The sequence below is a fragment of the Astyanax mexicanus genome, chromosome 1 (genome assembly GCF_023375975.1).
Source record: "Astyanax mexicanus isolate ESR-SI-001 chromosome 1, AstMex3_surface, whole genome shotgun sequence".
Taxonomy (NCBI): Eukaryota; Metazoa; Chordata; class Actinopteri; order Characiformes; family Acestrorhamphidae; genus Astyanax; species Astyanax mexicanus.
Window position 1 is genome coordinate 63,698,001 of NC_064408.1, and position 24,007 is coordinate 63,722,007.

Below are 24,007 nucleotides of genomic sequence, written 5' to 3' on the forward strand. Positions count from 1 at the left end.
GCTCTGGGTCAATCTTGTAGTTTATTTGAGCTCTAAGTCTCCACCGTTCGAACTCACTGCCAGTTTTCACTCTTGTTATATTCCTTCTTTGGTCAATGAGCTTTTTTGAGACATGCTGAGGATTTTTAAGCTGTATAGCAGCTGAGGTTTAACTGAACCAGCTCTGCTAGCTAAGCTCCTTTGCTGCAGCACAGATTGCTGTAGTGTAGTGTTATGGCTGGCAACCTCGCTGGGTGCAGTTAGTGTTGGGGAACGAGCAGCAGGAGGAGTCAGAGGACAAAACAAACACAAACCCGGGACGGAACACTTAAAATAGGAACGTACTGCTGAATCCCTGCTAACAAGAGCTGCCAGTGCTTTCACTCAACATGTTTCCTTAATATCTGATGATACATCCTGATCATTTTATCATTTACCACTGAGAACTAGTTACATATTGGTCCTTTAAGCTAAAAGCTTCCAGTAATAACTGGAGATCAATGCTGCACTGTGGATAGGAGGGATTTTGTCTAAACACTCCTTCCAAACATGCTTCAATTCTGTAATACTGCTATTTTTTTCCTTATACATTGATTTCTTTTGTTTTTAACACTTCTTCAAAGACTTCAACAAGAGAATGACCCTAAACTCAAAATCCACTAAGGAATTCATGCAGAGGAACAAGTACAACGTTCTAGAAGGATCATCTCAGTCCCCAGACCTGAATATTATTATAAACCTGTGAAGTGATTTCAAGTGGACTGTTCATGCTCAGAAACTATCAAACCTGACTGAACTGGAGATGTTTTGTAAAGAAGAATGATCCAAAATACATTCAATAAGAAGCCAGACTCTTATTGGAAGCTATAGGAAGAGTTTACAGGCTGTTATTTCTGCAAAAGGAGCATCTACTTAATAATGTTGTAATTTTTCTGTTTGGGTGTTGAAGTTTATGCACCTGCTTAATTTTGTTTTAAAGAATTATTATAAACTTATTATAAATGTATTATACAATTATTATAAAAATCTTATAAACTTAATTTCACTTATAAAATATCACTGTTGTTGTCTGCTATTTAATATATTTAACTGAAATAGCTGATTCAAAGAACCAATGATATATAAAGGAAAATTATGAAAATGATTAGGGACGCCAAACCTTTTCATACCACTGTATTATTGTTCACAGTGTTGTATTCATTTTATTTCACTTGTTTCTTTAATATAGTTCTTAAAGTCAGGCTTCATTTAAATTAATACATTTGAGGTAGCACCTGTAGAAAAGGTAAAACCACATAGCTTTTTTTAATTCCTCTTTGATGGACCAAAAGACATCCAAATGATTAAAAATTAAATAAAGGGGGCCACATCAAGTACAAACACCTTGGTGGTGGTGCAAGGTTGTGCTAGAAAATGTTGGGAGGGACATTGCTGGGATGATCTGATCTGTCAGCAGTTTCCCACAATAATCTTCCAGTATCAAAAAGGCCAAAACCGACCAGCAGATCTTCAGGCTTAGCTAATAATGTATGATATTTAAGTGAGGTTATGAATATGACCTAATTTTGGGAGACTGATCCACACTTTTAGTAATCCCACTCTTCACCCTCTATAAACCCTCACTTCCTCTCTACCTGCATGTCGAACAAACTTTGCACCCACCTCCTCCCCATCTTCCTACTTCTTTCCTTCTCCCTTTTCTCTTTTCTGTATTTCTTCTTGTGGAAGGGCTTCAGCTTCACGCTTTTTCAGTGAAGCAGCACCGAACTCCTGCCAAAAACCTCTGACCCTTTTCATTCCAGTTCAAGGGTGTCGGAAAACTAGCAAAATAAAGTTTCTCAGTTTCCTGTCTGTTAAATCCAGTGACAGAACACAAAATTTCGATTTTGAAAAATTTCTGAATATTATATTTAGAAAATAATGAACACAATGGCACAAAAAACACACTCATATTTGTATACAGAGTAAACTATATGAACATACTGCAGCCTTTATTCTCATGTTGCTTGCCTAGTCATTACTTAAAAAATACTTAAAAATTTGCATGAAAGTGCATTTATTAAAAAAAAGTACATTCTGAAAACCCAAATCGTCATGTTGCAATGTTTATAATGCTCACAAGTGCTTCACTGCGCATGTGTTCCTTGATTAGAACCTCCTTTGTCGCTCCCAATGAAAAACATGTATCTTTAGCAACTTTACAGGAGAGAAACAACACCTTTTTAACCTTTAATGGAAGTCATTGTAAAAATAGTTGATTTCAGGTCCTTTAGCGAATTTCTACTGTTGCAAGACAGTGTCATACACAGTGTAACATAATCTGTGTCTTCAAATTATGCAGTAAACTAAAAATTGACAAAAATGGATACGTGTTTTTCATTGGACAGTGATGTCTTGCATTATGAGTTTAAATATTTTTTACATTTGAATTAAATATCATAATGCTAGATTTTAAGCAGCTCAACTATATGTTTAAACATATTTATTGTTAATATTCTGTACCACATTCTCATGTATTAGAGTATTATCTTATTTCTCTGTTCCTTAGCGTGGAATCACACACATGCGGTAAGGCCTGGGGGTGTACGTGAAGCCCAGCTGACCCTCCAGGTTCAGCTCCTCTCCTGAGCCTGGAGAGAAAGTGAAGCGTTGCAGCAGAGAGGTGATAAATAAGAAGAGCTCCATGCGTGCCAGAGGCTCACCTAGACACACTCTCTTACCTGTGGAACAGTGAGAGCAGTGCATCAGGACAACATAAATGAGACTATATCTTTATGAAAAAAAAACATAGCTAAACATAAACTATGTGTCCAGAAAACAAACAACATATCCAATGCCAAGTACCAATATCTCACGCTGTCCATCAATTATACAAAACTTCACAAAATGTGAAATATACAGATCTATAAAGCTATATTTTACTGTTCATTTCTTATCACCAGGTCATATTTATTTAAATTAATATCTGCAGAGCGTGGAACTGAGTTTAGAGGAAGGCTACAGTAAAAACTCCATTCAGTAAAATAAAATTAAGATGAGTAAGGAGCTGTAAAGTTAATAAAATTTTGTCAAATATAAAAGATAGGTTAAGGTTTTGGTTTTTCGATGATTTGAAAGTGTCAGGTAGTCAGTGTCGCAATCCCAGCTTTTACATGAACAATAAAGCAAAATAAAGTATAAATTAACATTACTAGGCGCCGAGTGGTCCAGCGGTCTAATGCATTGCCACTATGAGCGGGAGGTCGCAGGTTCAAACACCAGCTCATGCAGCTTTGCCATCAGCTGCCGGTGCTTAGAGGGAGCAAAATTGGCTCTGCTCCCTCTGGGGTGGGTAGATGGCGCTCTTTCTTCATCACACTTAAGGTGGCGCTGGGCGGCACGAGGCATCTGTGAGCGGATGAATCGGAACCTAGCCGCTGTGTTTTCCTCAGAGCACGCTGGCTACTCAGGCAATGATTCATCCGCAGCAGCTCGAAAAAAGGGGTGATTGACTTCACACGTGTCGGAGGAGGCGTGTGCTCATCCGCATCCTCCAAGGGTCACGGGCGTCACCGGTGATGAGGACGCACAAAGAGGTGGGACAATTGGATATCCAAATTGGGAGAAAATGGGGAAAAATCAGAAATAAAATAAATAAATAAATAAAAAAAATAACATTACTGTTTCCTTAAATGAGCTGCTGGAGTACCTTCATTGCATAAACATGCAGGTCAGTTTCCTCTGCTGAGACGCACAAAGTGCAGCCCTCTTAAGATACAAACGCGCCAAAGTTAGAGCACTTCTGCCTCTTAAAGGGAATGACTACTGGCACATTGATTGGTTTATTTAACGTTACGCCCAAAATTAGAATTAGTACATGCCTTCTGCGTGTTCCGAGCTGAGCAAGGCGTATTTTTTTTGCCCTTGCTGTACCAAAGAAACAGGACACGTCCCTAAATCAATCTATGCAAAGCGCAACAGACCAGTGTGCCATAGATCACTTAAATAGGGCCCTTAGTTTTAAAAGAAAAGTTGGGTTGTCAGCATGTTTTTCCACTTTAAAGATGACAGAAAGAGAGAAGGAGAGATATTTGGTGTCTTAACAAAAATGGCTCTTAACTAGTACATGTTTTTTGTCAACACTCCAGGGTGTTTTTTCTCTTTAAAGTGTGAGATTGAATCTGTTTGTTTCACCTGCTGAAAAAGGCATGAAGGCGTCTCTCTTGCGGAATTGACCTTGCTCATCAAGGAAGTGTCCAGGGTTGAAGATGTCTGGTGTTTCCCACTCATTTTTGTCAGTAAGCACAGATGACAGGTTTGTATTCATAGGTGTGCCCTAAATATGAGAGAGACAGTTTTATAAAATGTGCTGGATTTGTACAAAATGCAATTTAGAGGAAAAAAATTCTGATTCTCATGTAATTTACACTTATTGACAACATTTTTTTTTACTGCAAAGCTCGTCATGCAGTTTTGTCTCAGACAGATATGTAAATTATTACACTTTTTTTTGTAATCAAGTTTTTTGTTGAAAGTTTTGTAGATAACATATGTAGAAATATAAGACATTACGAACAGACAATGTTTTGATTTGATGTTTTGATTTGATGATTGATTACACACTGCGGAAGGTGGTCGTGATGCTCCTGCCTCATTTAAATAGGAAAATCGCTTGGAAATATTTATTCCGATCGGCATGGTGGTCTGGAAGTGAGGTGTGTTCAGGTCATTTTCTACTCTATTGCTATCTTGGCAACGTAAACACAGGTTCGCCACTTAAACCCTGATAACAGTCAACCATCAGATGTTCATTGCTATGTTGGCAGTCGTCTAATGCATGTCTAACCTTCACAGTGTGAATGAGTGGGACAGTTTCCTCTGCTGACAAGCGCAGAAGTGCTGCGTTGTTACAACATCTATCAGCCAAAGTCAGACTGCACCTATATTTTCTCATAAAAGGAACAGGAAGTGACACGCTGATTGGTTTACTTCACGTTACACCCAAAACACACCCATTATTAATTAAGAGGATTACTACATGACTTTTGTAAATTTCGAGCTTTTCCCATCCCATAACAGACACACTGATATGCCCTAAATCAAGCTGTGCGGGGTGCAGTTGATGGCTGGCCTGTAGTTCATTAAATTAGTACCTAAGATCTTGCCACAGGCTTTCAGCGGCAAATTTTTTGGTTGTGTAACATTGGCTGCTAGACCTGGTTATTCAATGTACACACAGACATTTTGCTGCAAATAGTAACTTTAAAGGTACATTCTTTAGGAAATAAGGGCGAGTGAAAAAAAAAGTTGTCTGCCCTGTCCACCCCTCCCCAGACGCGTAGCTTACTTGGGTTGCCAAGTTAAGGAAGCTAAATTCACACAATCCAGTACAAGACAAGTTTAGTAACTTCTACCATGTTAAGCAACCATGAGTCATTTTATAGAGAACGTAAAGTGGAGGAAAGTGGAGGAGAAGTACAGAAATACTGAACTCTTCTAAAACCCATATCTAGCATTATATTGATTATATTATATGTTACACAACAGACAGATGAATTAACAGCTAAATAGCTAGATAGTTACTATGAATGGCCATGAGTAACGTTTACGTTTACCTTAATCAATTTGGACGTAACAAATCACTCAATATATTAATCACATTCATAGATAAACTGGGTCACTATAGAGCTTAGCTATCGATTACTGGCGTATATTTTGGAGTACTTATCACTGCCGAGGTATTAATTAGATGTGACAGCTTCTTCTCCATTGTGACTGATTGAGCGAGCAGAGCCCAGTTCACTTTACCTAACCTAGTTAATATATCTAGCTATTTCAGGTACCCTCTACTCTGTTATCCCAGCTGCACACAGACCACTGATATGAATGCGAACAATCATTTTTGAAAAAAATTTAAACACAAGGAAGCTAATCTAGTGGTGGTAATAAATTACCTGACTGAATTAGTACAGGCCAAAAGTTTGGACACACCTTCTCATTCAATGTGTTTTCTTTATTTTCATTACTATTTACATTTTACATTTTTTTAAGTATATAGTTTTGATGCCTTCAGTGAGAATCTACAATGTAAATAGCCATGAAAATAAAGAAAACGCATTGAATGAGAAGGTGTGTCCAAACTTTTGGCCTGTACTGTATACAATAAATTCAAGTCAAAGGACCTCTGTTTGTGTGTTTTGTTTCTGTCAAAGAGTGTATCTAAAATAAAAATTGGAAACAACATAATTTGTTAATGTCAAACCTTTGGTATGAAGTATCCCCCCAGTGTTATGTCCTTACAGGCTCTTCTAGGAAAACCCAAGGGAAGAATGTTGCCCATCCTCTGCGTCTCGTGGATGACAGCTTCAGTGTACGGCATGTTGGGCCTGTCTGCCATGGTGGGTTGGCGTGACTGTCCAATCACACTGTCAATCTCTGCCTGCACCTTTTCTGAACAGAAACAACCCTCATTTTATCTTGTGGAAAACATCAGACAGGTTTCTGTCAAGTGATGTCAAAGTTTTAACAATTTTATTCCTTTAAAAAAAAACATTGAATGTATAGTTGTCTAAAATGTGAATGTTACGTGCATAAACAGTAATTAATTGAACAATTTAAAGGTTTTGTTTAAAAGAAAGTATCTTAGAACCATATACCCAAAAGTAGAAACATTAGGTAGAATAAGGGTTTAATTCTTCAGCCAGTCAGCCCAAGACAATATACCAATTACATTAGAAACTTTGCAACCACCTTTCTATGTAACACAATGCAAATATTAAAAGTTGCTCTGAGTAAATGTAAAAAAATGTAAATGTAACACCACATCTCCTAATAATTATCCATGGGTTTTCATCATCTGATCATAATTAGGAAACATAAATTAGCATTATTTATTGTTCTTGATACTTACTCTGTATCTCAGGAAATTTCATCAGGAAAAGCAGAGCCCAGCGCATTGTAGTGGCCAAGGTTTCTGTTCCAGCCTCAAACATGTCCATTGTGGCACAAGCTAATGTATCCAGGTCAAAACCAGCTTCAGGGTCACTCTTTTTCTGAAAGAATTTAAACACAGAAGACTTAAGGGTTTCTTGAGTCCTTATAAAAACTAATTTGAACTGAAATCACCAGTTTTATATCTTTAACTGACCTTCTCCATCTCCGCCAGATAAGCATCAATGTAATCCCGTGGGTCTGATGGATCCCAATTCTCCTTGTGCTTTCTGACCTCTTCTTTCACAAAATCAAGTATCGCAAAATAGTTTGCAAACACTTTCTGATGTGGCCCACGAATGTAATTAAAAAGGAAAGGGAAGATATTGTAGAGCTGCCAAAAAGAGCACAAAGAATGTAGTGAATATAATGGTTGCTGGATAAATAATTGTGATTAATGACTAGAGCAGAAAACATGGGTAACACTGTTGTTCACAATTCATAAAGGATACATACATTATAAAACCAACATATATTCAAAAGGTTTTATTTTAGTTTATTTTGAACTGAGCCTTGTACTCCAGTTTTATTCTGTTACTTACATTAGCATGAGAAGAGCCTGCCAGTGAGACAGCTTCAACAAGTGTACGCTGAATTTTAAGATAGCTTTCGTCATGGTAGTCAAAGCGATGCCCAAACATTAGAGCTGAGATTATGTTTGAAACAGCAGTGATGAGGTAAAACTGGGGATCAAAGGGACCTATATAGGAAACAACGTGTCAGAACCAGGTTAGAGATGATGTCATGTTTTAATGAACACACTAAAAAACAGAGGTATGAGATAAGTACTTGCTTGTACTTAAAGGTACACTTTTCATAATTGTACCCTCAAAGGTATAATATTGGTCTTTACAGGGTCAGATGTGTTCCCTCTGAAGTACAAAGTCTTTCCTAACAGCAGGAAGTACAGATTTGTACCATTTAACCAACCACAAGGTACATTCAGTATTTTGTATCACAGTACTAATAAACAATATATATTTAAATCATACATTTTTCACTTGAAAGCCAGACACATTTGGATCACTATAACGTACAGACCCTAGTGACGAGCTTAGTAAGTACAAATCTGTACTTATGTTTCTTAGTGTGTACATCTTAAACTGACCACTCACGCTTTTCCTCTTTAAAGACCTCACACAGGCAGACGCTCTCCTGCTGGATGCTCAGCTCAAGGGTCTTCTTTGCCTCACCAACGTATCGCAGGTGAGTGATGATAAACTTTCTCTGCATCTTCCACATGTACCCATTACTGAGAGACACACCTTTTCAGTTCAGCAGAGAAAATGCAATAAAATTATTAATTTAGAAACTCTCAGTGCTGTAAGTACTACATAGTACAACATACATGTTTAGAGAGTATATTTAATTAATGTGACACTAGAACTAATGCAGTATTTCTTTCTACTGTTAATAGAACCATATTTTGGATCCAGTCTCCAAAAAATATTTAAGTGATAATATAATCTGAAATTCTTTAGTGCAATGCTGACAAGGGTCCTTTGAAAGATGACATAGAAGAACCACTTTTAAGTTTGCAAAATAAATGATTGACTGTTAACATAACATTTTATATAACTAAAAACCTTCTTTACCAATTTACAAGGTCTTCACAAAGTTCTTTTTCTCTATCACTGCACAAAGATCCTTTGGTACCAATTTGTTTTTGAGAAGATACTTTTGAGAAACCCAGTTCAGTATGTCAGTTTCTCCAGTATAAAACATCAAAATGCTTGGTGTTGTCATTCATTTATACCCCGCTAACTATTTTTGTAATTTAAAAGTGGTACATGTTATTTGCACTTACTACGCCCGTTATAGATTTTGTCAAACAGAGGAATAACTGGGCGCTCAATAAAGCTGTCCAACTGAGTGACGAGAGCCTCCTTCAACATTTTGTATCCACAGATGTACACAGTTTTGCTACTGCCCCATCTCACACTGAACACATCCCCATACTGCTTGTAAAGCTGAAACACAACAGTGATAGTGTTTAATATATATATATATTTTTTCATATCTAAACAGCATGTGAACTGTGGTGATTACAGTAGAATGTCATTTATTAAATTTAAACCAGATTTTAATATATAAATAGTTGTATTCCTCCCACCTTGTCTATGGTTTTGTAGTCACCTCCAGTAAAGACGTTTCCCACGAAAGGTGGACGCCAGGGACCTGGTGGGAAATTTGGTGGATTCATATTCCTTATAATATCAGTAAACAGAAGAAAAAGAAAAAGGCATATCAGCCAGAAAGTCAAATCAAAGTATTCCAGTAAGTTTTGCAAGAGCATGGTTGGAGTTTGTGAAGATCCTGGTAGTCAGAGTGTGCTGCGTCTTTGTGTGATTATATAACACTCTGAGTGGGCTATAAATGGGAGTTTTTGTGTAACGTACTCGCTTGCTCCTTTTTTCTTAAAATGTTACACTGTACTCTCTGGTTGATATTTAATTAACCTTAGAGCTACTGATAAGGGAAGCTATAAACTTAATATGTTATTAACCATCTATATGCATCACTCTTACACATGCATCATTCTTATTCACCCAAAAGTGCCATTACAACATCTGTGCATCTTAGGAAATGCAAGCATATATGCATCAGCTTAGGCTGTGTAAGTGCCTAATGCTTGGTAGATAAGGAGATTAGAAAAACTCCTCTTTGTGATTTGGAAATGGTGCAATCTAAGAACATTCATTTTCAACAGACAGTGACTTTAAACAAACATTAAAACAAACTCTGATACTCTGATCTACTGTACTCACACACACACACACAATCTCAGACACTTGCTTGTGTAAATCTTTGACAGAGTTCCACCACACTAATGAATAGTGTCAATTGAGGTCAAACCCTTTTAAATGCACTTTCTTCCTTCATGAAAGTTTCAATCATATGTTTAATTAACATCACTTAACTTTATTTATTGATTCATGTTCTGTAAACAGTGCCACTGGAAAATTTTGACCTCGCACTAGATTTTATAATTTTGCATATAGTTGACTTTAAAGGCAAAAAAGCACTTACTTCATTTAGTTATTGAGCAAAATGTTTTAACTTTAAATATCTTTGTAGATTTTTGTATTTCAGTAATTAGTTTGATTCCCTGAGTAGCAAAAACTTCAACCAAACATTTCCAGTAATAGAAGATCAATCCTGCACAGCAGGTAGAGGAAATCTTGGCCCATTCCTCCTTACACAACCGTTTTGACTCAGTATTACTTAAGGAGCCGCTGCACTTTCTGTCTTTCTATCACTATTTCTATTTCTATTCTTATACTTCATAAGGTATGGACTCTGACTTGTTCTGTTCATAGTGCTGAATTTTGTTCTACTTTCTTTCAAATCCAAGCACATAAACTGGAATGAACTTGACAGGGGCATCTGTCTTCTTGTTATAACTGCAAAACACCCAAGAGTTGTGCCTAACTCCTACTACTTGCCAGAGTGTGCCACCTAACAGCAAAATGTGCAGATTGGGATATTTTCTGCAATATGTCACTATGTTGTACTTCTTAATTGAAGGAAAACTTTGGAAAAACATTTTAATTATGATATTTAATAATGTAAAATGAGCATGTACAAAGGAAAAAGGAACAGGCCTAATACAAAAAAATAATCTTGCTCAGCTAGAAAACTTTAAGATATGTATCTGTGTTGACCTTTGTAAGACCTTTGCTATCTTTGTCAATGCTGTTTTTAAGTCCTGTGATCTAATTTGCATTATTTTTTCAAAACCTATTATTGTCATTTAATAACTTCAGGAATACATTTTTGAGGTATTTATCTTAAGAATGTTAGGATTATTTTATGTTTTTGATTAGTGTAGATTGTGTTTTTTAGTAGAAACCTTACAACAACCACAAAAACTAATTCATGTATGAAATATTAGTGGAGAACAGTGTTCATTTTGATAGCAACAAGTCTAATGTTCTATTCAGTGTTAAAATACTAGCCTGCTTTGTTCTTTGTGACAGTTGCAGCCCTAGCAAACAAATGGCAGTAATTATACTGCAGGTCATCAAAAAGCATTCTGGTTCACAATGAAATTTCCTTTTTGCATTAGAGCAACAGGGAGAGATAAGGACCTACACTGTTCTTGGTACACTGTTCTTGCTGGACATACACTGTTCTTGCTAGACCACTGAGGGGTCCAGCAAAAACAAAATCTGTAAAACAAGTATTCAAAAGTGGACTGGAACAGAGAGCAGGGGTATTCACTGGTTGAGATTTAATTGACCTTAGAGCTACTGATAAACTTTTGATCTGTCCAACATACGGGTATTTGTTTATTTATATTATAATGCTAATGATTATTTAATATACTTCACTGCAACACATTTAGATTGTATCTGTCTCCTGTACCACTTCTACCTTTTCTGAATCAGCAGCCACACCTACAAAACCACATGTCCCAAATACTTCACCGACACTTACAAAGTTTAAACTTTAGGTCCTGCTGCTGCAACTGAGAAGACACCTCTTCTAGCCTTTCTAAATGTTGTTCAGTGGTAGAAGAGAAAATAATTACATCATCCAAGTACAACAAAACAGACTGATGTCGCTGGTCACCAAACATGCGTTCCATCAAACGCTGAAAAGTTGCAGGAGTATTAAATAATCCGAACGGCAAGCGATTAAATTCAAAAAGGCCAAAAGGAGTACAAAAGGCAGTTTTCGCTTTGTCCTTTCAGACACTCCACCTGGTTAGAGCCACTTGCCAGGTCAAGCATTGAAAACTAAAATGAAGAAGACCTTAACATATAGAAACACAATGAATGATGAATGATGTAAGGGGCACCAACCAAAATCTTGCCTGGGGCACCAGGCAAAAGGGTCATGGACCAGTGCTGAAATGCTTGAGGCTGAAAAATTACTGATCAGTCAGGCTTCACTTAAAATGAATACATTTGAGGTAGCACCTCAAATAGGCTTTTTTATTCCTCTTTGATGGACCAAAAGACATCCAAATGATTAAAAATTAAATAAAGGGGGCCACATCAAGTACAAACACCTTGGTGGTGGTGCAAGGTTGTGCTAGAAAATGGTGGGAGGGATATTGCTGGGATGATCTGATCTGTCAGCAGTTTCTCACAATAATGTTCCAGTATCCAAACGGCCAAAACCGACCAGCAGATCTTCAGGCTTAGCTAATAATGTATGATATTTAAGTGGAGTTATGAATATGACCTAATTTTGGGAGACTGATCCACACTTTTAGTAATCCCACTCTTCACCCTCTATAAACCCTCACTTCCTCTCTACCTGCATGTCGAACAAACTTTGCACCCACCTCCTCCCCATCTTCCTACTTCTTTCCTTCTCCCTTTTCTCTTTTCTGTATTTCTTCTTGTGGAAGGGCTTCAGCTTCACGCTTTTTCAGTGAAGCAGCACCGAACTCCTGCCAAAAACCTCTGACCCTTTTCATTTCAGTTCAAGGGCGAGGGAAATAAAAAAATAAAGTTTCTCAGTTCCCTGTCTGTTAAATCCAGCAACAGAACAAGATTGCAAATTTCGGACTACTATACTCAGAAGACCCTTGAAATAAAGTAGATGCTGTGAAATAATCCACCCTAATTAAATAAACAACATACCAGAGAATGGCCAGGCAGTCCAGGGTCATACACAGAATATAAAAAATCAGAGAGCAGGCTAAGGTGTTGTAATATAAACAAAAAAGGTTGGTAACAGGCAAAAGGAGAAGTCAAAGACAAGAGCAATCAGTAACAGGAAGAGAAAACAAGAAAAATAATGATCATAAAATAATGAATGGCACAAAAAACACACTCATATTTGTATGCAGAGTAAACTATATGAACATACTGCAGCCTTTATTCTCATGTTGCTTGCCTAGTCATTAAAAATTAATACTTAAAAATTTGCATGAACATGCATTCATAAAAAAAAAGTACATTCTGAAAACCCAAATCGTTTATAATGCTCACAAGTGCTTCACTGTGCATGTATTCCTTGATTAGAACCTCCTTTGTCGCTCCCAATGAAAAACATGTATCATCAGCAACTTTACAGGAGAGAAATAACACCTTTTTAACCTTTAATGGAAGTCATTGTAAAAATAGTTGATTTCAGGTTCTTTAGCAAATTTCTACTGTTGTAACACAGTGTTATACACAGTGTAACATAATCTGTGTCTTCAAATTATGCAGTAAACTAAAAATTGACAAAAATGGATACGTGTTTTTCATTGGACAGTGACGTCTTGCATTATGAGTTTAAATATTTTTTACATTTGAATTAAATATCATAATGCTAGATTTTAAGCAGCTCAACTATGTTTAAACATATTTATTGTTAATGTTCTGTACCACATTCTCATGTATTAGAGTATTATCTTATTTCTCTGTTCCTTAGCGTGGAATCACACACATGCGGTAAGGCCTGGGGGTGTACGTGAAGCCCAGCTGACCCTCCAGGTTCAGCTCCTCTCCTGAGCCTGGAGAGAAAGTGAAGCGTTGCAGCAGAGAGGTGATAAATAAGAAGAGCTCCATGCGTGCCAGAGGCTCACCTAGACACACTCTCTTACCTGTGGAACAGTGAGAGCAGTGCATCAGGACAACATAAATGAGACTATATCTTTATGAAAAAAAAACATAGCTAAACATAAACTATGTGTCCAGAAACACCATATCCAATGCCAAGGGTCATCCAGAAGATTATAGAGACCCTTTGTGATGTGGATAATTTGAACTATGCTCTCTGTTGTAGAGAGACAGATGTTTGATGTCTTAACAAAAATGGCACTTAACTAGTACATGTTTTTTCTGAACACTCCAGGGTGTTTTTTCTCTTTAAAGTGTGAGATTGAATCTGTTTGTTTCACCTGCTGAAAAAGGCATGAAGGCGTCTCTCTTGCGGAATTGACCTTGCTCATCAAGGAAGTGTCCAGGGTTGAAGATGTCTGGTGTTTCCCACTCATTTTTGTCAGTAAGCACAGATGACAGGTTTGTAGTCATAGCTGTGCCCTAAATATGAGAGAGACAGTTTTATAAAATGTGCTGGATTTGTACAAAATTCTCACTTCTCACTTATTGACAAAAATAATGTGTTTTGCTGATAACAGATATAGGAATATAGTACATTACAAACAGTCAATGTTTTACTTTCCCTTTAAAATCCCATCCACATTGATTACACACTGAGGGCCCTATCTTACACTCTGCTCAATTTGGTTATGATGTTCCTGCCTCGTTTAAATAGGAAAGACCTATATTTTCTCTTAAAGGGAATGGCAAGTGACACGCTGATTGGTTTATTTCACCTTATGCCCAAAACACACCCATTAATAATTAAGGATTAGAGGATTAGTACATAAATTTTGCACGTTTTGAGCTTTTCTGCTTGTTGCAATAACACAGACACACTGACACGCCATGAATCAAGCTGCACATTGTGCAGTTGAATAGCTGGCCTTTAGATCATTAAATTAGTAATCTAGATCTTGCCACAAGAAGCCATAGAAGGGCTATATCCTCCCTGCCACCAGTGGTCACTCTCACCAGAATTTTGAATGTTTGGTTCTGTTTTAGGCGGCCATTTTGTCTTTGTCCTTGAGCCTTTATAAGGGCAAGCTTGTGTGTTACTCTTTGCAAGGCCTTTGCAAAAGTCTGAGCCTGGATTTTGTTTATATTGCCCTGGTATTTTTGGTTTCTGAACTTTTGGACTGTTTTTGGTTTTTTGCCTTTGGATTACCCTCGATTTGTTCTTTGCTGTTTGTATCATTAAAACCTGCACTTGGATCCTAAAACCTGGTCAGCTGGGTCTTTTATGACAATCTGCTGCCCTATACAAGCTTTCAGAGGCAATTGTTTGTTAGTGTACCACTTGGTGAGACAACATTGGCTGCTAGACCTGGTTATTCAATGTACACACAGACATTTTGCCCAGTTTACAAACTTTAAGAAGGGTTTCATCGTTCAACTGCAACAATCAGATTGTAACTTTAACATCTTGGCTTGCATGGGCCATCCCCTGTTACCTTCCGAGAAAGGTCTCTATCAGATTGCAACACTCCCTTGGCTGCCTTCTCAACATAATAATAATAATAATTAATAATGAGACAAACTGGAATGCCAGCATCAGCAAGCTATGAGTGTGAAGAATCTATAGGACTAGCTGCACATCAGTGGAAACCTGTATGCCTACATGCCCAACAATAACTGTATCTACACTAGATGTTGTCCATCAGGGCAGTAGCCCTTACTTTAAATTTTCCCCCAATAAAGTCCTTTTTTTCTAATATGGCAGTGGTGTGCAGTGAGGCCCTTCTAACCCTTCAGAGAAGGGGTGACAATGAATGCATGTAAATAATTACATAATTTTTAATCAGGAAATATATATATCATAGCTATTGTAAGTGTAAGAATTTATTTGATAAATTAACTCAAATAAAAAACAGCAACTAATTTAAAGCATTAGTCTGTGTTTTTCAGTTGCTACAGGACTCTTATCTGACTGACAGCGATTTTAACCAATATTTTTTTTTTTAAATGGCTTCTGCCCCACGTGTCTGCGTAGACCCTTCTCCTGATTTTTTGAAGGGTGTAGTAATATATCTGTCGCAGGACAGTCTAACCAATCAGATTCATGATTTTCACTACAGGGGTGGGGCCATGACTGTCTAACACCTTCTCAGCGCTGTGGTGAAGGTGTTACGTGTTGCTTAGTCATAAATGGAGCTCATGCTGGATTAGTTCAATAGTTAGCGAACGATCATGGAATTGCGACTGCAAATGAGACAGATATTGTGTAATATTATATTAAAAGGCCTTTTTAAAGGCTGCCCTTCAATGTGAAACTAATTCACAATAATAGGCGGCCTGAGTGAGTTTTTGAGTGTACTTAATGTTTTGGCTGCTCTGGCGAACTGTAGATATACAATTGAGTGATCTTTTTGACCGGTTGTACTTGTAGGCAAATTAAGCATTTATTGTTGGGTCTATTGTATACTTTTGTAGTTTGTAGCTGTATTTGTGGGCTGTTGATGTGAATTAAGTTAATATAACTAAGTCAAGACAGAGAATATGTAGTTGTAATATTTATCTATGTGTTGGCCGGCCGGCGGCAGGGTGGGGGGAATGGGTGGGTGGTTGCAGAAGGTACCCACTATATTCACTGCACTGTAGTATGATAATCACTTAAATATATACTGTAACTCACACATATACCATTTAATTAAAGTCAAATGACTCCTTTTTGGTGTGTGTGTTTTTGCCAAAGAATGTACCTAAAATAAAACTTTGAAAGAACATAATTTGTTAATGTCAAACCTTTGGTATGAAGTATCCCCCCAGTGTTATGTCCTTACAGGCTCTTTTGGGAAAACCCAAGGGAAGAATGTTGCCCATCCTCTGCGTCTCGTGGATGACAGCTTCAGTGTATGGCATGTTGGGCCTGTCTGCCAAGGTGGGTTGGCGTGACTGTCCAATCACACTGTCAATCTCTGCCTGCACCTTTTCTGAACAGAAACAACCCTCATTTTATCTTGTGGAAAACATCAGACAGGTTTAATTTCCCAGCTGGTCGGCCCACCACACTATACCAATTACATTAGAAACTTTACAACCACCTTTCTATGTAACACAATATAATATAAGTTGCTCTGAGTAAAATGTCAACCCATGCTATTAATGTAAATGTAACACCACATCTCCTAATAATTATCCATGGGTTTTCATCATCTGATCATAATTAGGAAACATAATTTAGCATTATTTATTGTTCTTGATACTTACTCTGTATCTCAGGAAATTTCATCAGGAAAAGCAGAGCCCAGCGCATTGTAGTGGCCAGGGCCGCCGCTCTGCATACGCAGACAACGCAGCCAGCGTTAGGCCTCAACCATTTTGCAGTTGCAGGGAGCCAAATTGACTGAGAATGAAATGTGTTGAAATTATGACATTATTAAATTTAAAACCCAATGTGAATTATTTATGATACGCTCATCTTTTTTGTCTTTAAACATTGCATGGGGCACCTACTCTCAGGGCCGCCGCTCTGCATACGCAGACAACGCAGCCAGCGTTAGGCCTCAACCATTTTGCAGTTGCAGGGAGCCAAATTGACTGAGAATGAAATGTGTTGAAATTATGACATTATTAAATTTAAAACCCAATGTGAATTATTTATGATACGCTCATCTTTTTTGTCTTTAAACATTGCATGGGGCACCTACTCTACTACTTAAAAGCGGCACGTTATTATTTTTGTGCATAATATAATGCCCCCACCCCTATTGCCTGAAATGGCACGGCTCGGTTTGCTCTGTTGGTTGTTGCCAGATGTGACATTTTCCAGTCAAATAAATAATCAAAAAATGCATGGAGGCGCTAAATCTTGCGCATGTTTAACCATTTTTAAAGTGTATGTGGCCATTCTATACAAAAACTTGTCCAGTGCAATATTTGTGTAAGTTAAAAACTTAAAATAAAATAAACAAATAGGATGAAAAATCGTAACTTATCTGGCAACCTTAGTCCTAACTAAAGTAGCAAGGCTACTTGAGTTTGGCAGGAGATAAGTTCACCGCGCGAAGTTGCTACTAAATGGTAATTCAACTATGAAGCGATGGTTTGAGTCTGGAGCTGAGAAGAAGAAAAAGAAGCAGAAAGATGAGGCCCATGCATCCCTTTCTGGTGAGTAACTTCGATGATAAATGTTTAAATAGTTTTGATGTTCAGTGGTGTTGCCTGAGCTAGTTACGTTGGCTTTGCTGATTTGGTAGCTTTAAACGCTTAACTAGAAACTAATCTGGGTATTGCAAGGCACGTGGCACGTTTGCAAATAGTAGTAGTGTAGTTTGAAGATTTTTAGTGACTTTAATAAAAAATTAATAAACAGAGTAGCCTACCTATTGACTAATGCCGTCAGTGCACTATCCAAATGGTCTGTATGACAGCAGGATCAGACAGCTCTATAGATTTTGACAGGCTGATATAAATACACCACGAATATAAACGATAATTTCATAACCTTTAAGGCTGGCTTGTGTAAATGACGTGTCCACTGCTTAAAATAGACATGCATCGTTTCATTTATTATTTATACATTATAAATAGTACTCTTGTGCTGTTCTTCACTGTTATTGGCCTTACTTATAACGTTGTAAATATTCACAGTTACATGTGTAATTTTAATAAATAGTAAAATTTTGCGTAAACCTTTTGTGTTTGTGTGTGTGTGTTTTTTTTTTTTTTTTTTTTTTGGGGGGGGGGGGGGGGGTGGGGGGCTGGCCTCCCTGACCAGTTATGCTTAGGGCCTCCAAAACCTTAGCAGCGGCCCTGGTAGTGGCCAAGGTTTCTGTTCCAGCCTCAAACATGTCCATTGTGGCACAAGCTAATGTATCCAGGTCAAAACCAGCTTCAGGGTCACTCTTTCTCTGAAAGAATTTAAACACAGAAGACTTAAGGGTTTCTTGAGTCCTTATAAAAACTAATTTGAACTGAAATCACCAGTTTTATATCTTTAACTGACCTTCTCCATCTCCGCCAGATAAGCATCAATGTAATCCCGTGGGTCTGATGGATCCCAATTCTCCTTGTGCTTTCTGACCTCTTCTTTCACAAAATCAAGTATCGCAAAATAGTTTGCAAACACTTTCTGATGTGGCCCACGAATGTAATTAAAAAGGAAAGGGAAGATATTGTAGAGCTGCCAAAAAGAGCACAAAGAAAGTAGTGAATATAATGGTTGCTGGATAAATAATTGAGAACAGACAAATGGGAACCACTGTTGTTCACAATTCATAAAGGATACATACATCTTGAAATAGACACAAACATTCAAAAAGTCTTATTTTTATTCTAAACTGACTCTTATGAGCCTTTATAGACCATTACCATAGACCAGTTGCATTGTTACTTACATTAGCATGAGAAGAGCCTGCCAGTGAGACAGCTTCAACAAGTGTACGCTGAATTTTAAGATAGCTTTCGTCATGGTAGTCAAAGCGATGCCCAAATATTAGAACTGAGATGATGTTTGAAACAGCAGTGTTGAGGTAAAACTGGGGATCAAAGGGACCTATATAGGAAACAACGTGTCAGAACCTTTCTCAACCAGGTTAGAGATGTGATGTTTTAGTGTGTACATCTTAAACTGACCACTCACGCTTTTCCTCTTTAAAGGCTTCACACAGGCAGACGCTCTCCTGTTGGATGCTCAGCTCAAGGGTCTTCTTTGCCTCACCAAAGTATCGCAGGTGAGTGATGATAAACTTTCTCTGCATCTTCCACATGTACCCATTACTGAGAGACACACCTTTTCAGTTCAGCAGAGAAAATGCAATAACATTATTAATTTAGAAACTCTCAGTGCTGTAAGCATATAGTACAACATACTTTTTGTTTAGAGTGTATAGTTAATTTATGTGGCATAGAACAAATGCAGTTTTTCATTCCATTGTTAATAGAGGCATATTTCAGGTTCAGTTCCCAAAAAATATCTAAGGGATAGTATAATCGGAAAGTCTTTTGTGCAATGCTGACTTCACACTCTTTACAAAACTAAGGTGCATCTTTGAAAGATGACATAGAAGAACCACTATTAAAAGTCTCATTTCTGCGTTTTTTTTTTTTCCATTCATTTTAAAAGGACTAGTTGTGGTACCTAGAATGAATAAATGCCCTGTGAGCTATTAAATAAAAAAAATTGTAAACACACTGAGGTGGATAGATCAGGTCCAGAATGTAAAAATCCACCCAGGGTTTTGTTGGCTGAGCCGCAGCAGAGCTGCCCAGGCAGTTGGGAAAAAAGGGGTAGAAATTTTACTTTTAACTAGTGTAACTGTTAACTGATGTGTTATTTGTAGACCGGGAAAAACTGAGAACAAGTCCAAGACCAAAACCAGATTAAGATTTAAAAATACAAATTCAAATTCATATTTATTCTAAAATGTAAAAAACAATCACAATTCGCCCTCAAACCTCATCACTAAGGTTAACTAGCTTGTCACTAATGGTTGTTCTCTTTCCCCGGTAGCATTAGCGTGTTTGCTAGCTCATCGCTAAGATTAGCTAGCTCCTCACTAATGGTAGTTTACTCACCGGTAACATTTGTATTTTAGCTAGCTTGTCACTAAGGTTAGCTAGCTCATCGCTAAGTTTAGCTAGCTCTTTCATAGCTTCAGTTTACTTCCTGGTAACATTAGTGTGTGATTTAGCCTTGTTGCTAAGGTTAGCTAGATTTTCACTAGCTTAGTTCTCTCCCAGGTAACTTTAGTATTTTAGCTAGCGCGTCACTAAGGTTAGCTAGCTTGTCGCTAGCTTTAGTTCTCTCCCCGGTAACATTTGAATTTTAGTTAGCTCGTTGCTACGGTTAGGAAGCTTGTCACTAATGAATACTAATTCACGAGTTGTAATAGACACGGATGCTTTTCCTGATCTACTTGTTTTTTCTGAGGATTTTCTTTTACTAGCTACTGCAGTCAATAGAGGTTGAGGAAGTTTCATATGCAGTATCAAATACAACTCAAAGAAACCTATTGTATTTCACAAAGAACAAGAAAATGTGGATTTTAGCAGGACCACTTTAAGTTTGTAAAATTAACGCATGACATAACATGTTTTAAATATTTAAAAATAAACTTCACTTGATGTTAAGTTTCTTTAACAATTTGAAAGTTCTTTTTCTCTATCACTGCACAAAAAACTTTTGTAGCACCTTTTTTGAAGAATGTATTACTGAAGTAGAAACTACTTTAGACTTTTCAGAAAGCCAGCTCGGCATGTCAGTTTCTCCAGTACAAAACGTCAAAATGGTTGGTGTTGTCATTCATTTATATTTTTGTAATTCAAAACTAGTACTGGTACTAGACTGGATGTCATTTGCACTTACCACGCCCCTTATAGATTTTGTCAAACAGAGGAATAACTGGGCGCTCAATAAAGCTGTCCAACTGAGTGACGAGAGCCTCCTTCAACATTTTGTATCCACAGATGTACACAGTTTTGCTACTGCCCCATCTCACACTGAACACATCCCCATACTGCTTGTAAAGCTGAAACACAACAGTGATAGTGTTTAATATATATATATTTTTTTTCATATCTAAACAGCATGTGAACTGTGGTGATTACAGTAGAATGTCATTTATTAAATTTAAACCAGATTTTAATATATAAATAGTTGTATTCCTCCCACCTTGTCTATGGTTTTGTAGTCAACTCCAGTGAAGACGTTTCCCACGAAAGGTGGACGCCAGGGACCTGGTGGGAAATTTGGTGGATTTATATTCCTGATAATATCAGTAAACAGAAGAAAAAGAAAAATGCATATCAACCAGGAGGTCAAATCAAAGTATTCCAGTAAGTTTTGCAAGAGCATGGTTGGAGTTTGTGAAGATCCTGCTGGTGGGACTGTGTGCTGTGCCTGTGTGTGTTTATATAACTTTCAGAGTGGGCTATACAGTAGACACCTTGTGTAACGTACTCGCTTGCTCCTTTTTTTCTTAAAAAGCTACAAAGTACTCTCTGGTTGATATTTAATAGACCTTAGAGCTACTGATAAGGGAAGCTATAAACTTAATATGTTATTAACCATCTATATGCATCACTCTTATATTGTTCACCTTTTATTCACCCAAAAGTGCCATTGCAAAAGATGTGTATCTGCACTTTTTGGAAACGCAAACCATATGCATCAGCTTAGGCAGTGCTTAATGCTTGGTAGATAAGGAGGTGAAACAAACTCCTCTTTGTGAGTAACTAAAGTTATGGACATGAAAAAGCTGCAATCTGAGAACATTCATTTCCAACAGACAGTGACTTTAAAAAACATTAAAACAAATTCTGATACTCTTGCAAGATGAGGTATTAAAGTGTTTTTATTCCTACATACACATATATTGTAATCACACACACTCTCTCAGACACTTGCGTGTGTAAATATTTGAGTTCCACCACACTAATGAATTATTTAATTGAGATCAAACCCTTATGAAGGCATGCTTCTCTAATGAAAGTTTCAATCGTAAGTTTAATTAACATCACTTAACTTTATTTATTGATTCATGTTCTGTAAACAGTGCCACTGGAAAATTTTGACCTTGAGCTAGATTATATAATTTCACATAAAGTTGACTTTAAAGGCAAAAAAGTAGTTACTTTATACCCCCTGAGTAGGAAAAACATTTCCAGTAACAGAAGATCAATCCTGCACAGCAGGTAGTGGGAATCTCCTTTAAATTCCTCCTTACAAAACTATTTATACTCAGTGATATTTTATGAGATGCTGCAGTTTCTAAACCCATTTCTATGTATATTCTTATATTTTATAAGGTCTGAACTTTTGTTCACTCCATAGTATAGAATGTCTCCTGATTTCATTTAGTTTGTAGACTAACAATTGTGGATGGAAGTTTACATGCACTCATGGTGGAACTAAATTACATATACAGGTACAAAATATACTTGTAGCACTTGTACTTTATATCTGGTTTAATGTCCCTCAGCACATTGCATCCTGACCAGATGATTTTAGTAACCATCTACAAGCTGCTGGCAGCTTTTATGTCAGCCCTGCGTCCTGGAGGTTCTTGGCTTCTTCCTGAGCATCCAAACGAATTCCCTCTCAGATGAGTGTGACAGTTTTTGGTCTACTTCCAGACCCAAACATTTGTCTATTGTTGGGCATTTGTCTATTGTTATAACTGTGCAAAAGACCTGAGAGTTGTGCCCTAACTCTAGCTAATTCTTGTCAGAGTGTGCCACCTAATGGCAAAATGCGAACATTGGGATATTGGATTTTATTTAGGGGGTTCAGAGTAAAGGGTGCTAAATACTTTTGCACATCACAGTTTTCAGATTTTTATTTTATACAAATAAAAAATATATATATAATTATATATATATATATATATATATATATATATATATATATATATATATATATATATAATATTATAATAATTTTTCATTTCACTTTATAATTATGTGCTACTTTATGTTGGTTCATCACTTAAAATCTCTATAAAATACATTTAAGTTTGTGGTTGTAAGGTGCCAAAATGTGAAAAAGTTTAATGGGGTATAAATACTTTTGCAAGACACTGTAGAATATTCCATGTCATCAAAATATTCATCATCTTTCAGTGCTTGTAAAAAATATGAATTATAAAATATAAAAGTAGCTTGATTAAAAAGCCTTTAATCAGACTCAAACAACTATAAGGTTTAAGTTGAGTCAGCAAGAAAACATTTGGGGAAATGTGACACCAAGTTTCTTTGTTGCACATGATAACACTTGATATAGTTTTTACAGTTTTATTTCATTTAAAATGTATGTAACACAGATATGACGAATTATGAAGTATGAACTCTGAACTATCTTTTCCATCATAATCATTATGTAAACACAGTGATGAGGCTGAAAATTATTAACTGCAAATCCTTTGCGTTGGAGAGCCTATAGTCTGAGGGGTGGGGTATTTGTCTGTAAATAATTAAGTAACGTTGCTGGCTCATGAGAGAGTAGCAGAGATATAGTGTTGGTGCATATCAAGAAAAATGAAGAAAAGTGTTTTTATGTTCATAATTACACTCAACAGATACAACCATGCTCCTCCAACTGTTGCAATTTCTTTAAAAAAACTGTACAGAATCCAATTTACATGAATATTGCATGATTAATTTTGGGTTAAACAAGCTTATCTCAAATTAGATAAATGAATTTAAGGCAAAACAGGGAAAACAATATTTACATTGTAATTTTAAATCATAGGACAATAAAACTACAAAAAAATATGTAAACAGGCATTACATGTGAACATCATAAAAGAAAGGCTACTCCATGACCATTTCAGAAACACCCTGTCTGTAGTCTCAGATAAAATCTCAGATAACAATTTTTAAATAAATGCATATATGCATTATAAATGTTTGGCACCTTTGGTCAAGTAATACATTTTGTAAGTTTTCTAGATGAAAATATGTGAACAAACCCTTTAGAGCAAACCAATTTATTACATTTGTAATGAATTATATGCACAGTTTAGTAATGCTTATTTATTTTCTTTTTTGTTAAAAAGAAAGAGGAAGAGGAA

General features: G+C 36.8%; 2 protein-coding genes across 2 annotated transcripts; both read right to left on the reverse strand.

The window, feature by feature from the left end:
• Window positions 1-1,944: 1,944 nt before the first annotated feature.
• On the reverse strand, window positions 1,945-9,303 carry LOC111190912 (cytochrome P450 2J2). The gene is made up of 9 exons (XM_022664626.2): window positions 9,062-9,303; window positions 8,756-8,918; window positions 8,064-8,213; window positions 7,491-7,648; window positions 7,106-7,282; window positions 6,869-7,010; window positions 6,221-6,408; window positions 4,153-4,294; window positions 1,945-2,699 (listed from the first exon to the last, which is right to left on the reverse strand). The coding sequence occupies exons 1-9, from the start codon at window positions 9,242-9,244 to the stop codon at window positions 2,524-2,526; spliced, it is 1,479 nt and encodes a 492-aa protein (XP_022520347.2). The 5' UTR covers window positions 9,245-9,303; the 3' UTR covers window positions 1,945-2,523.
• LOC103041822 (cytochrome P450 2J2) lies at window positions 1,945-21,346 on the reverse strand. Its single transcript, XM_049481792.1, has 11 exons — window positions 21,109-21,346; window positions 20,803-20,965; window positions 19,078-19,227; window positions 18,833-18,990; window positions 18,442-18,618; window positions 18,265-18,346; window positions 16,704-16,763; window positions 16,239-16,426; window positions 13,793-13,934; window positions 12,933-13,495; window positions 1,945-2,134 (listed from the first exon to the last, which is right to left on the reverse strand). The coding sequence occupies exons 1-10, from the start codon at window positions 21,289-21,291 to the stop codon at window positions 13,320-13,322; spliced, it is 1,479 nt and encodes a 492-aa protein (XP_049337749.1). The 5' UTR covers window positions 21,292-21,346; the 3' UTR covers window positions 1,945-2,134; window positions 12,933-13,319.
• Window positions 21,347-24,007: the final 2,661 nt, after the last annotated feature.

Coding starts and splice junctions, on each gene's coding strand:
- LOC111190912 (XM_022664626.2), bottom strand. CDS start 9,244: ATGCTCTTGCAAAACTTACTGGAATACTTTGATTTGACTTTCTGGCTG. Junction 8,919..9,061: donor ACTACAAAACCATAGACAAG/GTGGGAGGAATA, acceptor GTTGTGTTTCAG/CTTTACAAGCAGTATGGGGA. Junction 7,011..7,105: donor ATCTGGCGGAGATGGAGAAG/GTCAGTTAAAGA, acceptor AAATTCTTTCAG/AAAAAGAGTGACCCTGAAGC.
- LOC103041822 (XM_049481792.1), bottom strand. CDS start 21,291: ATGCTCTTGCAAAACTTACTGGAATACTTTGATTTGACCTCCTGGTTG. Junction 18,347..18,441: donor ATCTGGCGGAGATGGAGAAG/GTCAGTTAAAGA, acceptor AAATTCTTTCAG/AGAAAGAGTGACCCTGAAGC. Junction 13,496..13,792: donor CTTCATGCCTTTTTCAGCAG/GTGAAACAAACA, acceptor ACTGTTCCACAG/GTAAGAGAGTGTGTCTAGGT.